The 15,896-nt window shown below is 44.3% G+C and overlaps 1 protein-coding gene across 1 annotated transcript; it reads left to right on the top strand.

The window, feature by feature from the left end:
* The first annotated feature begins 1,356 nt into the window (after positions 1-1,356).
* On the top strand, positions 1,357-15,392 carry LOC137305226 (E3 ubiquitin-protein ligase TRIM39-like). Its single transcript, XM_067974070.1, has 6 exons — positions 1,357-1,838; positions 4,850-4,945; positions 7,382-7,612; positions 9,017-9,039; positions 11,289-11,404; positions 13,430-15,392. The coding sequence occupies exons 1-6, from the start codon at positions 1,416-1,418 to the stop codon at positions 13,954-13,956; spliced, it is 1,416 nt and encodes a 471-aa protein (XP_067830171.1). The 5' UTR covers positions 1,357-1,415; the 3' UTR covers positions 13,957-15,392.
* Positions 15,393-15,896: the final 504 nt, after the last annotated feature.

Below are 15,896 nucleotides of genomic sequence, written 5' to 3'. Positions count from 1 at the left end.
AGTCCGTGTGGTGAAGGTTCTCCCACAGTGCTGTTAGGTAGGGAGTTCCAGGATTTTGACCCAGCGACGATGAAGGAACGGCGATATATTTCCAAGTCGGGATGGTGCGTGACTTGGAGGGGAACATGCAGGTGGTGTTGTTCCCATGCGCCTGCAGCTCTTGTCCTTCTAGGTGGTAGAGGTCGCGGGTTTGGGAGGTGTTGTCGAAGAAGCCTTGGCGAGTTGCTGCAGTGCATCCTGTGGATGGTACACACTGCAGCCACAGTGCGCCGGTGGTGAAGGGAGTGAATGTTTAGGGTGGTGGATGGGGTGCCAATCAAGCGGGCTGCTTTGTCCTGGATGGTGTCGAGCTTCTTTAGTGTTGTTGGAGCTGCACTCATCCAGGCGAGTGGAGAGTATTTCATCACACTCCTGACTTGTGCCTTGTAGATGGTGGAAAGGCTTTAGGAAGTCAGGAAGTGAGCCACTCACTGCAGAATACCCAGCCTCTGACCTGCTCTTGTAGCCACAGTATTTATATGGCTGGTCCAGTTAAGTTTCTGGTCGATGGTGACCCCTAGGATGTTGATGGTGGGGGATTCGGCGATGGTAATGCCGTTGAATGTCAAGGGGAGGTGGTTAGACTCTCTCTTGTTGGAGATGGTCATTGCCTGGCACTTGTCTGGCGTGAATGTTACTTGCCATTTATGAGCCCTAGCCTGGATGTTGTCTTGAGATAGAGGACCAGCCATGATCCTATTGAATGGCGGAGCAGTGTCAAAAGGGCCGAATGGCCTACTCCTGCCCCTATTTTCTATGTTTCTAAAAGATCGGTCTGGACTAGCTGTAAATGGCAAGAGCAGAACCATTACCAGCACCTGCTGCCGGTAAAAATGGGAGCAGTGGTGATGATCCTCATCAATAGCCTGTGCTCCTGATCTTTGGCCGCCCGGTGAGGCGGTGAGGGGGGGCGCGGGCAGGACGGCAGACGTCTTCGCGGGCCTGTCCAAGGTGGCTATCCACAGGTCCAGGTTAGACGTGGCCCGTGGGGGGGGGGGGCGGTCGCTCCGACCGTCTGCCTCTCTTCCGCGGAATTCTCCGCGCCCGGGTGGCCGTGGAGAGGGAGCACGCGGTGTCTGCCGGTGCGCTCGAGGCTTTCCGCGACCGGTGGCCATCCTGGATGAGAATGATAAAATCTTAATTTGACACTGGTGTTGGTTTTCTTTGGGTTTTTGCACATAAACACATCCTAAGAAAAAAATAGCCAGTGGTACAAAAAATTGCATTTGTACCATTAGCCACCAGAAGGCGTTAACTTGTCCAACAAGCAAAAATCTCGAGTACTGCCCCCTCGTTCAGTAAACCCCACCCCATTGAGACTTCCTGGTTTAACGAAAGTAAAAGCAAGAGCCGGAATCCCAAAAGCTGCCGTGGAAATGGCTTCGTTAGACGTGTTGGAAAGTATGAAGCAGGAAGCGATCTGTCCAATCTGTTTGGAGTTTTACAAAGACCCGGTCACCATTGACTGTGGGCACAACTTCTGCCGAGCCTGTATCCTGCACTTCTGGGAACCAGTGAGAGGGAAGGTCTCTTGCCCGCAGTGTAGGAGCGAGTTCCTGCAGAAGAATGTTAGGCCGAATCGCTTTGTGTCCAACATCGTGGAGAATGTCATGAAACTGGGACTGGAGCAGACACCCAGGCAGACACCCAGGGTGGGTTTGCACTGCGAAGAGCACGACGAGAAGGTGAAGCTGTTTTGCAAGGACGAGCAGAAGCTGATCTGTGTGGTGTGTTCAATGTCCCGTAATCACAAGGACCATGTAGTCAGTCCGATAAAGGAAGCCGCTGAGCTCTACCAGGTACTGCCCTTGCTGGCATGTTTATCTCCTGCCTCTGAACTCGCTTAAAAAACTTTAACTCTTTTTTGACATCTTCCAGTCCTGAGGACAGCTCTTGGACCTGAAACCTTAATCCTTGTTTCTCTCTCCACAGAGGCTGCCTCACTTGCTGAGATTCTCCTGCATTTTCTGTTTTTATTTCAGATTTCCAGTATTTTGCTTTTGGTTCGCTATCGAATCTTAGGAACGTAGGAACAGGAGTAGGCCATTCAGCCCCTCGTGCCTGCTCCGCCATTTGATAAGATCATGGCTGATCTGTGATCTAACTCCACATACCTGCCTTTGGCCCATATCCCTTTAGTTGCCAAAAAGCTATCTATCTCAGATTTAAATTTAGCAATTGAGCTAGTATCAATTGCCGTTTGCGGAAGAGAGTTCCAAACTTCTACCACCCTTTGTGTGTAGAAATGTTTTCTAATCTCACTCCTGAAAGGTCTGGCTCTAATTTTTAGACTGTGCCCCCTACCCCTACTACATTTACCTGACGAAGGAGGAAGCCTCCGAAAGCTTGTGAATTTAAAATAAAATTGCTGGACTATAACTTGGTGTTGTAAAATTGTTTACAATACTCCTAGAATCCCCAACCAGCAGAAATAGTTTCTCTCTATCCACCCTATCCGTTCCCCTTAATATCTTATAAACTTCGATCAGATCACCCGTTAACCTTCGAAACTCCAAAGAACACAACCCCAATTTGTGTAATCTCTCCTCCTAACTTAACCCTTGAAGTCCGGGTATCATTCTAGTAAACCTACGCTGCACTCCCTCCAAGGCCAATATGTCCTTCCGAAGGTGCGGTGCCCAGAACTGCTCACAGTACTCCAGGTGCGGTCTAACCAGGGTTTTGTATAGCTTGCGTTGCCAAAGATAACGTAAAGAATTTGCATTTTATAGTGTCTAAAACAACCTCAACAAGAATTTGCATTTGCGTAGCGCCTTTAACTTAGTGTTTGACAGGAGCGATTATCAGACAAAATTTGACACTGAGCCACGTAAGGAGATATTAGGACAGGTAGGTTGTAGGGAGCATCTTAAAGGAGGAGAGAGAGGTTTAGGGAGGGAATTCCACAGTTTAGGGCCTAGGCAGCTGAAGGCACGGCCGCCAATGGTGGGGCGATTACAATCAGGGATGCTCGAGAGGCCAGAATTGGAGAAGCGCGGAGATCTCGGAGGGCGTTACAGAGATACCTCAGGATGTCCAAAAGAAATGATATCCGTACCATGCCCAGTGTAAGTCAAAAAGAGGAAGCTATCTGCTTTGTAGCAGATGTTAGCATGTTTAGCTAACTTGATTGAGTTTTTTGATGAGGTAACAGAGAGGGTTGATGAGGGCAATGCGATTGATGTGGTGTACATGGACTTTGGAAAGGCGTTTGATAAAGTGCCACACAATAGGCTTGTCAGCAAAATTGAAGCCCATGGAATAAAAGGGGCAGTGGCAGCAAGGATACATAGCATTGGCTAAGAGACAGGAAACTGAAAGTAGTGGTGAACGGTTGTTTTTCGGACTGGAGGGAGGTGCACAGTGGTGTTCCCCAGGGGTCAGTGCTGGGACCACTGCTTTTCTTGATATATATTAATGACTTGGACTTGGGTGTACAGGGCACAATTTCCAAATTTGCAGATGACACAAAACTTGGAAGTGTTGTGAACAGTGAGGAGGATAGTGATAGACTTCAAGAGGACATAGACAGGCTGGTGGAATAGGCAGACGCATGGCAGATGAAATTTATGCAGAGAAGTGTGAAGTGATACATTTTGGCAGGAAAAATGAGGAGAGGCAATATAAACTAAAGGGTACAATTCTAAAGGGGGTGCAGGAACAGTGAGACCTGGGGGTATGTGTGCACAAATCTTTGAAGGTGGCAGGACAAGTTGAGAAAGTGGTTAAAAAAGCATACGGGATCCTGGGTTTTATAAATAGAGGCATAGAGTACAAAAGCAAGGAAATTATGTTGAACCTTTATAAAACACTGGTTCGGCCACAACTGGAGTATTGTGTCCAATTCTGGGCACCGCACTTTCGGAAAGATGTGAAGGCCTTAGAGAGGGTGCAGAAAAGATTTACTTGAATGGTTCCAGAGATGAGGGACTTCAGTTACGTGGATAGCCTGGAGAAGCCGGGGCTGTTCTCCCTGGAACAGAGAAGGTTGAGAGGAGATTTGATAGAGGTGCTCAAAATCATGAGGGGTCTAGATGAAGTAAATAAAGAGAAACTGTTCCCATTGGCGGAAGGGTCGAGAACCAGAGGACACAGATTTAAGGTGATTGGCAAAAGAACCAAAGGTGACATGAGGAAAAACCTTTTTTTTCTGCAGCGAGTAGTTATGATCTGGAATGCACTGCCTGAAAGGGTGGTGGAAGCAGATTCAATCATGGCTTTCAAAAAGGAATTGGATAAATACTTGAAGGGAAAAAGTTTGCAGGGCTATGGGGAAAGAGCATCTGGGACTAGCTGGATTGCTGTTACAAAGAGCCGGCATAGGCTCAATGGGCCGAATGCCCTCCTTCCGTGCTGTAACCATTCTATAATCTAATATTTCATCACAACAGCGCTATTAGTATACATCATATTATCATACAGTGTGATTGCACTGGTCTCTCTTTATGGATATTTGCAGCACAGAAGGCTATTCGGCCTATGGTCTTTGTGCGCTGAACAATCCAAAACTAATCCCGAGGCCGTAATCTCTTCCCACAGATTTCTGAAGCAAAGGAAGATACAGGTCTATCAGTTTTCCTTGAAAAGATGCAATGGTCTATACCTCAACATTCCACTGTGGCAAAGTGTGCCAAGCTCTCTCAACTGTCTGTGTAATGGGATTTCTCCTACCTTCTCTCTTCACCCACTTTCCAATCATTTTATTTTCATGACCCCATGCCCGTGAATTTCCCAAACACGGGAAACAGACTATCCCTATTCAGTCTCTCAAAGCCCTTTGGTGATTTCCTGTAAAACGTCTCTGTTCCAGGAAATTCTGCAAAAATCGCTGGATTCTCTTCAGAAACAAATGGAGGAGATTTGCAAATGTCAGAGTGAAGAAGAAGCAGATGTAAGCAAGCTGAAGGTAAGCTTTGTCCAAATCACGCACTCAGACGATATCAAGCTGGGAGACACAACACGGGAAACGTGACAGTAAAATGTAGCACTACCATGAATGCCTCGGAATGTGGTAGTGGGGGCGATGTTATTGTCAGAATCACTTGCCTTTCAGCCTATTTTGGTTTTAAACAAACATTCAGCTAGTTTAGAATTAGTAATAATTTCCTGATACAGGCAGTGGAGAATTACATAGAATGTACAGCACAGAAACAGGCCATTCGGCCCAACTGATCAATGCCGGTGTTTATGACTCACACGAGCCTCCTCCCTCCCTACTTCGTCTAACCCAGGTATGAACTGGGTACTTGTAATGAGTTAGGGGTGGGTGACAGCAGCTTCCCCATCTCATTTAATCTCGACCTGGCAGCACTTGGAGAGCTATTTGAGGAATCTTTCGTGCTTATCGAACGATGTTTAGGTATTTTCCCCTCTGAATCCTGGAGGAATTAACGAGGATTTGTGCATTTTTTTTCTTGAGGTAGAGAAGGTGGAGAGATTTGTTTTAGGGTTGTTAGTTGGCCTGAAATAAATCTGTGTTAATTTATTTAAAATGCAACTCCGGTCAACTATTTAGTTTATGCAGTCCTATGTCCCCATTCACAATGGACGCTGCCTGTATAAAGTTGTCATGCTGTGAGTGTAATCCTCCCCCTCCCCCTCACCACCGTGGAGGCACTGGAGCATCACCATTGGCAGGAGGCTGTAATCACGGAGAGACCTGCTTACAAAAGCAGTTTTCATTATAAACAAAAGCAGAATATTGCGGACGCTGGAAATCTCAAATGAAAACAGAAAATTGTGGAAACTTTCAGCATCTGTGGAGAGAGAAACAGAGTTAACGTTTGAGGTCAATGATCTTTCAGCTTGGACAATTGACGCTGTCGCCTGAGATAGATAGATTTTTGTTGGGTAAGGGTGTCAAGGGACATGGCGTTTAAGTACAGATCAGCCATAATCTAATTGAGTGACGAAACATCTCGAGGGGCTCAGTAGTCTACTCCTGTTGCTATGGATGGATCCTGGCTATGATTGTGCCCTTGCTGGCTATATGCAATCTCCGGGGAGAGTCATGATCAGGAGTGGGGATTCTGGCTGACCTTTCACCTTCCAGTCCCAATTAAGCCAATTGCCGTTCCCCTTCTTCTACCTTGGTTGGGATCGGCCCACTAAGCAACAAGGAGGAGCGGTACCTATGGTCTACCTGATCTGCATGGTTCAACTACTCCCCGGATGTACCCAACAGCTAGCAGTGGCGTTCCCCCAGTACCGATTTTAACTAAAATAAACGCAAAATACTGCGGTTGCTCGGAATCGGGGAAAGAAACCGAAAATGCTGGAAACACTCAGGTCAGGCAGCGTCTGTGGAGAGAGACGCTGCCAACTCGAAGAAAGATCATCAACCTAATTTCTATCTCCACAGATGCTGCCTGACCTGCTACGTGTTTCCAGCACTTTCTGTTTTGATTACTGATTTAATTAACTTCAGTTGGCCATTGCAATCGGGAATGTGTACAGTTTACCTGAAATTATATTTATAAAGTCTCTTGCGAGAAGCGACCAGGGCTGATAGAATAGATGGAATTTCGTAGTATATATTTTTTTCTGAGGCGGAGAAACTGTCAAGATTGTTTTGAGATTTACTAATTAACTAATAATGAGATAATTTCCTATCTGATCCAGTGCAATAATTAGGAGAAGGGGAAAGGTGATTTGCAGGTGCATTTTTAAAACAGTCTTTCAGTCTTCCCAGTTATTTTAAATTGTACCATATAGCTCATCAAAAACATCATTGCACCATACCTGCTTCTGTTCTGTGTTTGCATAAGTTCAGCTATTCCAATGCTCTCCTGGCCGGCCTCCCACTGACCTCCCTCCATAAACTTGAGCTCATCTAAAACTCTGCTACCCATATCCTAACTTGTACCAAGTCCCGTTCACCCATCACCCCCTGTGCTCGCTGACCAAAAATTGGCTCCCGGTCCGGAAACAGCTCGATTATAAAATTCTCATCCTTGTGTTCAAATCCCTCCATGGCCTCTCCCCTCCCCATCGCTGTAACCTTCTCCAGCCCTACAACCCTCTGAGATCTCTGCGTTCCTCCAATTCTGGCCTCTTGTGCATCCCCGATTTTCTTCATTCCACCATTGGCGGCCGTGCCTTCAGCTGCCTAGGCCCTAAGCTCTGGAATTCCCTCCCTAAACCCCTCTACCTCTCTCTCGCCTCCTTTTAAGACGCTCCTTAAAAACCTATCTCTTTGACCAAGCTTTTGGTCACTTGTCCTAATATCTCCTTATGTGGCTCGGTGTCAAATTTTGTTTTCTAATGCTCCTGTGAAGTGCTTTGGGATGTTTTATTACATTAAAGGTGCTAAATAAATGCAAGATATTGTTTATTTCAACAGGAACAAGCCGACAGTCTGCAGAAGAACATTGCGTCCAAATTCAATCAATTGCACCAGTTTCTGTATCAGGAGGAGCAGGACCTGAAAACTAAACTGGAGCAAAAGGAAAAGACCATATTACAGCAAATGGAAGAAAATCTGAAGAAAATCGCTGAACAACGTGTCTCCATGGAACAAATAATAACAGACCTGCAGAGAAGACTGACTCTAGGGGAGATGGAATTGCTGCAGGTATTTAATTATTGCTACATGGTAAATGAGCCACTGTTTACAAACCAAACAGGTTCTAAAATCTGTGGCTCACCAAGCTGATGTATTATTGAATCATAGAAAGAATCATAGCAGATAGGTAGAATTATAGATAAAATTTTAGAATCATAGGAAGAATTGTAGCATCATGGAATCACAAAGTACCATAGAATCATAGAATCGTTGCATCATAGAATGATCAAAAGAATTATAGAATCATAGTATCATAGATAGAATCAGCAGAAGAATCATAGAATGAAAGAATCTTAGAATCAAAGATAGAATCAACATAGAATGATCATAGTATCATTATAGAATCGTAGAGCCATAGAATAATAGGAGGCTATTCGGCCCATCGTGCTTGTGCCGGCTCTTTGCGAGAACTATTCAGTTAGTCGCATTCCTGTGCTCTTTTTCCCATGGCCCTGCGCATTTTTCCTTTTCAAGTATTTATCCAACTCCCTTTTGAAAGTTACTGTTGAATCTGCTTCCACCTCCCTTGCAGGCAGTGCATTCCTACAACAACAACTTGCATTTATATAGCGCCTTTAACGTAGTAAAACGTCCCCAAGGCGCTTCATAGGAGCGATTATCAAAACAAAATTTGCCACCGAGCCACATAAGGAGATATTAGGACAGGTGACCAAAAGCTTAGTCAAAGAGGTAGGTTTTAAGGAGCATCTTAAAGGTGGAGAGAGAGGCGGAGAGGTTTAGGGAGGGAATTCCAGAGCTTAGGGCCGAGGCAGCTGAAGGCACGGCCGCCAATGGTGGAACGATGAAAATCGGGGATGCGCAAGAGGCAAGAATTCCAGATCATAACAGATCATGGCTGTGTTTTAAAAAAAAAAATCCCCATCTCCCCTATGATTCTTCCACCAATTATCTTAAACCTGTATCCTCCGCTTACTGACCCATCTATCAGGAGAAACAGAGCAAATTAGGAGAAACTATCAAAACCCCTCATAAGGAGACGTAATTATTATTTTATATCTGGCCAATAAGAAGGGAAAGGTCGATATAACAGTAAATGAATTAGTCCAGCACAGTGTTTAGTTCTAAAAAGTGTCGCATAAAAAAACCAAAGATCATATATGAGAATTGCGTGTTCGTTGAATTTATTAGATAGTATCCGGCTGTGCAGATGGGACTTGCATGAAAATTTGACATGACGCATACGGTGTAGGGACGGATTCTGTGCTCTATGAAACAAAGCCCTAGATACCATAATTTGAACTGACGCCAATAAAATTTTGATTTTTAATCAAGTCGAAAGATAAATCTCAGTGTAAGGACTCAGTAAGATAGAACTGATTGCTGAAGAAAGTTTTTCATTGTTTAAATATGTCTCCAGCTCCCTGTAATAAAATTCTCCTTTCTTTCTTCCAGGACATTAAATTCATTCTTGTCAGGTATGTGGTCTTTAAACATTTCTGATGACAGTTATATTTCCTGATGCACCCTGCTCAGTCTGTAGTCACACTTATATTAATATAGAACCATAGAAAAGATACAGCACGTAAGGGGGCCATTCGGCCCATCGTGTCCGTGCCGGCTCGAAGAACAACCAGGTGCCCATTCCAATCCCACCTTCCAGCACCCGGTCCGTAGCCTTGCAGCTTAGAGCACTTTAAGTGCAGGTCCAGGTACTTTTTAAAAGAGTTTAGGGTCCCTGCCTCTACCACCAATTCGGGCAGCGAATTCCATACACCCACCACCTTCTGGGTAAAAAAGTTTTTCCTCATGTCTCCTCTAATCCTTCCGCCAATCAGCTTAAATCTATGTCCTCAAGTTCTTGAACTTTCCGCTAGGGGAAACAGGTACTTCCTGTCGACTCTATCTGGGCCCCTCATAATTTTGTACACCTCAATCAAGTCACCCCTCAGCCTCCTCTGCTCCAAGGAAAACAACCCCAGCCTATCCAATCTCTCCTCGTAGCTGCAATTTTCAAGCCCTGGCAACATTCTTGTAAATCTTCTCCGCACTCTCTCTCCAGAGCAATTACGTCCTTCCTGTAAAGTGGTGACCAGAACTGCGCACAATAGTCCAGCTGCGGCCTTACCAGCGTTTTATACAGTTCCGTCATTACATCCCTGCTTTTGTATTCTATACCTCGGCTAATAATGGAGAGCATTCCGTATGCCTTCTTCACAACCTTATCTACCTGTACTGCCAACTTCAGGGACCTGTGCACATGCACTCCAAGATCTCTCACTTTCTCTACCCCTCTCAATATATTCCCGTTTACTGTGTACTCCCTTTTACTGTTTGCTCTCCCTAAGTGCATTACCTCACAATTCTCCGGGTTGAACTCCATTTGCCACTTTTCCGCCCGCTCCACCAACCCATTGATATTTTGTCGGAGTCTACAGCTATCCTCTTCACTGTCAACTACATGGCCAATATGCTTGCAGATGTACAATGCAATGGTTAGCCTGCTGTACTCGGTTCTGGCAGTCACAGGCAGGAGCATGAGCAAGTGCTGGAGACGGTGCACATGAGAACAACAAGGTCGATTCTTAGTGTAAAAGGGATGAGCTGTTAGAAATAATAGGAAATCTCAAGGTCGACTGATTAGAAAGAGGCCAGTTAAAGGGGGAGGTGGCTGATTAAGATATATAAATACTAAATGAAACGGATCAGCTAGACCACAGTTGTGCACATTTTTTTTTCTCTGGTTTAAATTTGGGTGCCTGCATTGATAATGTGAACTGCCAGTGATGCTCGTTGCATTGTAATTATACCTCCCTGCTAGTGGTGGCGCTATAGCTCATCTGTTTTGCATCTTCCAACTCTTCAGCTTGTAATATGAATGAACTGCTACACCCCAACCAACTCTACCTCTGTGCTTCCTAACTTACTGTCGGTTTGGCTATTTAATCATGAATCTGTCTGTTATTATTTCTTATGACTGCGTGTTACTTGACTTTCCTGTGCTATGTTTTTACTCACACTGTCTGTGTCAACTTTTTTCTTTTCATACTGTTCTACGTCAGCCGTGGCTCAGTGGGTAGCACTCTCGCCTCTGAGTCAGAAGGTTGCGGGTTCAAGTCCTACTCTAGGGACTTCAGTGCAAAATCTAGAGCAGTACTGAGGGAGCACTCCAATGTCAGAGGTGCCGTCTTTCAGATGAGGTGTTAAACCGAGCCCCTGTCTGCCCTCCTAGGTGGACATAACAGATTGCATGGCACCTGGTGAGTTCTTCCTGGTGTTCTGGCCAACATTTATCCCTCAACAAAAATCACTAAAACCACTGATCTGGTCATTATCACATTGCTGTTTGTGAGATCTTGCTGTGTGCAAATTACCTGCTGGGTTATTACAACAGTGACTACACTTCAAAAGTCTTTCATTGACTGTAAAGCGCTTTGGGACGTCCTGAGGTCGTGAAAGGCGCTATATAAATGCAAGTCTTTCGTTTCTGTCTACATTTAATAAAGTTTTCCCTTATGTAAACGTTTCACTCTTCTAAGCAGACTGTCTGACTGCCTGAGAGTTTAGTGCACAGTCTGTGAACACCCTTACCAAGCTTCAGAGAAAAAGAAATCCCAGTTTCAATGTCATTTTGCTTTATCTGCAGGTAATTTTTTGCTTCAAGTTTTACGTTTGGCATCTCCATTTTTTAGTCTCATTTATATTCTTCATTTCAAACTTTGCGCAGGTCTGCAATGCAATTTAAGAAGCCTGCAAAAGTTCCTGCTGATCTCAGTCTCGGCGATTTTAATGGGCCTCTGCAGTATACAGCTTGGAAACGGATGGTGAAACTGATTGACCCAGGTAAAGTTGTCTTTTTGGTGGAAGCGGCGAGGGATTGTGATCAAATACGCTTGAAATGTGCTTGTTTTGCCATAAAATAGTTTTTTTTTCCAACTGATGCAACACAATTTCAGAAAACTTTATGTTGATTGTGTTTACAGATATAAAGTTAAAGCAGCTTTTAAAAAGCAGGGGAGAGTTTGACCAGGGTGTGTTAAAGTCATTCAGTTCTCGTGTCAAAGTTAGACATCCTGTCCTTACTTTCAGAAATTTCCATTATAAACTCCTACATTTACACTTATCTACACTTATTGTAATTACCCACTTTCCCCAATGGTGGCGGTGCATCACCTCCACTGGGCAGCGAGGAGTAATTACAATGGGGGTGATTTTAACCCCCAAGAACGGGTGGGTTGGGGGCGGGTGGGAGTTGAAAATAGTTGTTTTTTGGGTCGCGATCGCAACCCGGCTTTATTTCCGGGTTTAACGTCAACGCGTGAAGGTACAGGCTTCCCACTGGGAATGCAAAGTTGGAAAACTTTGCAGTTGCGACCCCAAAAACCAATTATTTTCAACTCCCACCCACCAGTTTTTGGGGGTTAAAATCACCCCCAATGTGACAGGTTTACATAGGCAGTTTGCATTCAAAATATGGACATAGGAATTTATAATGGAGAAAGATGACAGGAAGCAAGTGTGGTAATTTATTAACATATTAATATTCAGTACCAGAATTACATAGAAGTTGCAACATGGAGCAGAGCTTTGCCCAGCCGGTCCATTTTGGTGTTTATCCTCCGCATGAATAATACTCCTAATCCCAAGTGCCCACTCTTTTCCCATGTCCCTTTATCCCCCTTTCCTTCAAGCTCTTATCTAACCTATTCTTAAATGTTAACATGGTCTCTTGATTCAGTCACTAACTCTGATAGTACAGCCCAGGGACTCATAGACCCTGTGTAAAAAAGACTTGCCTGTTTCTCTTAATTTAATTGTATACCTACATGGTATCATTCTGTACTCCTTAGTTACTGAAAGTAGTTTGTCACTATCTGGTCTGTCCCATACCGTCAAAATTTATACGCCTCTATCAAATCACCCTGTAATCTCAGATAAAAATGGAAAATGCTGGAAAAACTCAGCAGGTCAGGCAGCATCTGTGTAGAGAGGAACAGAGTTAATTTGGTGGTAAGACAGACTGAGGACTAGACTAGACAGACTAGATGCAGGGAGGATGTTCCTGTTGGCTGGGGAGTCCAGAACCAGGGGTCACAGTCTCAGGATACGGGGTATGCCATTTAGAACCAAGATGAGGAGAAATTTCTTCACTCAGAGGGTGGTGAACCTGTGGAATTCTCTACCACAGGAGGCAGTGGAGGCCAAGTCATTAGATGTATTCAAGAAGGAGATAGATATATTTCTTAATGCTAAAGGGATCAAGGGTATTTGGGAGGAAAAAGCGGGAACAGGGTACTGAGTTAGACGATCTGCCGTGATCATTTTGAATGGCGGAGCAGCCCTGAAGGGCCGAATGGTCTACTCCTGCTCCTATTTTCTATGTTCCAAGTAACTTTAAACCTAACCAGCCTGTCGGGAAACTGATGGGATTGGGGAAAATGCTGGTTTTACACCCCGCCCATTTTTATACTCCATTGAAGTCAGTGGAAAGTAATACTGGGCGAGGTGTAACACCAGTCTTCCACCCGATCCCATGGGTTTCCCTCCCAACGAGAGAGGTTAAAATTACCCCCGTTCAGGTGGATGACCTTTCATCGGAACTGGGAAGACGCCGGCGCGAACAGCTTTTAAGCAAGTACAGATCCAGGGAAAGAACAAAATGCAAAAGTCTGTGGAGGGCAGGAGTCGTTAAATGATAAAAGGGAATCACTCTTGTATTTGAAGATCAGCAATGTTCATGCGTTATCTGCAGCCATCGAGCCCGATTCTGTTCCCTACCCATGTCTGCAGAGAGAACATTAAACCTGCAGAGAATCAGTGCATCAAACAGTTTACTTCACGAGTATTCTAACGTTTTTCTTCCTTCAGTTCCAGCTCCGCTGACCCTGGATCCAAATACGGCACATCCCAGACTCACCCTGTCTGACAACCGGACCCGCGTGAGATTTGGTGAGAGCAAGCAGCAGGCCCCGGACAAACCAGAGAGATTCATGCATTGGCACAGCATCCTGGCGTGTCAGGGATTCACATCAGGGAGACATCACTGGGAAGTGGAGGTGGGGAAGAACACTACCTGGGGCGTGGGAGTGGCAAGAGGGTCCGTGCCGAGGAAGAAGGATTTCACACCAGAACCTAAGGCCGGGGTCTGGGTCTTGTGGCGGTTGGGGGAGGAGTACACCACTCTGACCACCCCTCGTACCGCCCTCCCCCTGAGAACCAAACCCCAGAAATTGGGAGTTTACCTGGACTATGAGGCAGGACAGGTGTCACTGTACAATGCTGAAGACATGTCCCATCTGTTCACTTTCATTGATACATTCACCGAGAAACTCTATCCTTTCCTCTTAACAGGCTGTAACATTGACTCATTGAAATTGGTCTCCTTACAGATATAGGATCATTTAATTATCAGTCTTTGGCAGTGCCTGTAGTGGGGAGTTGCTGAAACTGCTCTTCATACAGGGATAAGAAACATTTCATTATTACCAGACCCAAGCAGCACCTGTAATGGGGAGTCCCTGAAACTCCTTACAGGGATAAGGAACATTTAATTATGCCTCAGCTACCTAGGCCCTAAGCTCTGAAATTTCCTGCCTAAATCTCTCCGCCTCGCTACCTCCTTTTAAGTCGCTTCTTAAAACCTATCTGTCCAATAATTCCTTATGTGGCTCGATGTCAAATAATGTCTGATAAACCTCCCGTGAAGTGCCTTGGGTCGTTTTACTATGTTAAAGGCGCTATATAAATGCAAGTTGATGTTCTTGCTGTTAACTATTATCAGACTCCCACAGTGTATATAATGGGGAGACAATAGGGGATGATTTTAACACCCAAGAACGGGTGGGTTGGGGGCGGGTGGGAGTTGAAAATATTTTTTTTTTGGGTCGCGACCGCAACTCGGCTTTGTTTCCGGGTTTAACTTGGGCACATAAAAGTACAGGCTTCCCACTGGGAAGCAAAGTCCGAAAATTTTGCAGTTGCGACCCAAAAAACAACTATTTTCAACTCCCACCCGCCCCCAACCCACCCGTTCTTGGGTGTTAAAATCGCCCCCAATGAATCTGCTCCTCCAACGGGGATAAGGAACATTTAATGGCCTATGGGTCTTGACTTTCTTCTAATTTTCTCAACCTAAATAGTGTACCAAATTCAGGAATGCAATTCTCATTATTACATATTGTCCGAATTAAAGGTTTCACTTACGTAAAAGTATCCCACATCCAATGCAGAGTGTGGTTAAAATTAGAATGTGGTAATACATTTACCAACGCATCTTCAGTATAAAAATAAATTGCACGTCTTTTGATACTCTGATTTGAACAAACAGTTTGCTTATCTGAGAACTCAAAGTTCAATTAATGCAGTTGCTCCTTTTATGTCTCAATTCGCAGCTCACAATATGGGTTTGAAAAATAACCTTGTCAAAATATTTTTACTTGACAATCAAAATATTTGTGCATTATTTACGACGAGAACAACATTGGAAAATTGTCTTGATGGAATACAAGTAGGAGCAATGCATAGAAATAGTTAGATTGTACCCGGGGGCAGATTTATCAATATTCTGTTATTGTATAATGTCAAGTTTGACTTCGATAAATTAATTTCTTTTAATTTTGAGAATTCACATTTTTAAATACAACCAATTTAATTTGAAATAACTTCTTTGTACGACGCTATATGCTTCATGTAATATTTTTCTATAATTGTTCTTGTAGCTTTGCAACTCGCTGTTACTAATTTAGTTATCAATATAAATCACACTTTAACATGTTTGCTTGTGATTAACTGCTTGTTTCATAGGTGTTATCCATAAATAAAAGTAGAATCAGATTTTTGTTCCATGTGCGTTATTCATCAACCAAAGTAGAGTCAGACAGTCTGCTACAACCGACAGGCTTTTAAAATCCACTGCAGAAATTTATTTAGTATATGTGTATACTGTTTGTTCAGTGTTAATAATTCCCCTCTCTTTCCTTAATTGCTACTCAAATATTACAATATTTACTTGCATTGGAGTTCAAGTCAATGGTGCAAATCTGGACCTTTTTATGGCCCTCCAATTCTGGCTGACGTTGATGGCGCTATATAAATGCAAATTGTTGTTGTTGCTGGTTGCACACTAGGATTAGCAACCAATTAATTCCGTTATTTAGCAGCTGTAAGGGGTAAGCAGTGGCGGGAGAGCCCTCGCCTAAGGGGTCAATCTTTAATCTATAGAAGTATCACAATCCAATGGGGGTGAAATTCAACTTTGCCCAGAGTGAAAAAGGGGTGTTAGCGGTTCGACGAGAAGGAAAAATCGGGTTGGGAGGAGGGGGTGTTGTATAACGGG

This window comes from Heptranchias perlo, chromosome 39, assembly GCF_035084215.1.
Source record: "Heptranchias perlo isolate sHepPer1 chromosome 39, sHepPer1.hap1, whole genome shotgun sequence".
Classification (NCBI taxonomy): Eukaryota; Metazoa; Chordata; class Chondrichthyes; order Hexanchiformes; family Hexanchidae; genus Heptranchias; species Heptranchias perlo.
Note: the sequence above shows the minus strand (reverse complement) of the source record. Positions and strands in the feature narration are given on the sequence as shown.

What these genes read in the sequence shown, in the direction of transcription:
- LOC137305226 (XM_067974070.1), top strand. Translation starts at nt 1,416, where the DNA reads ATGGCTTCGTTAGACGTGTTGGAAAGTATGAAGCAGGAAGCGATCTGT. An exon ending in ATTAAATTCATTCTTGTCAG is followed by an intron (nt 9,040 to 11,288) that starts GTATGTGGTCTT and finishes AACTTTGCGCAG; the next exon opens with GTCTGCAATGCAATTTAAGA. An exon ending in GGTGAAACTGATTGACCCAG is followed by an intron (nt 11,405 to 13,429) that starts GTAAAGTTGTCT and finishes TTCTTCCTTCAG; the next exon opens with TTCCAGCTCCGCTGACCCTG.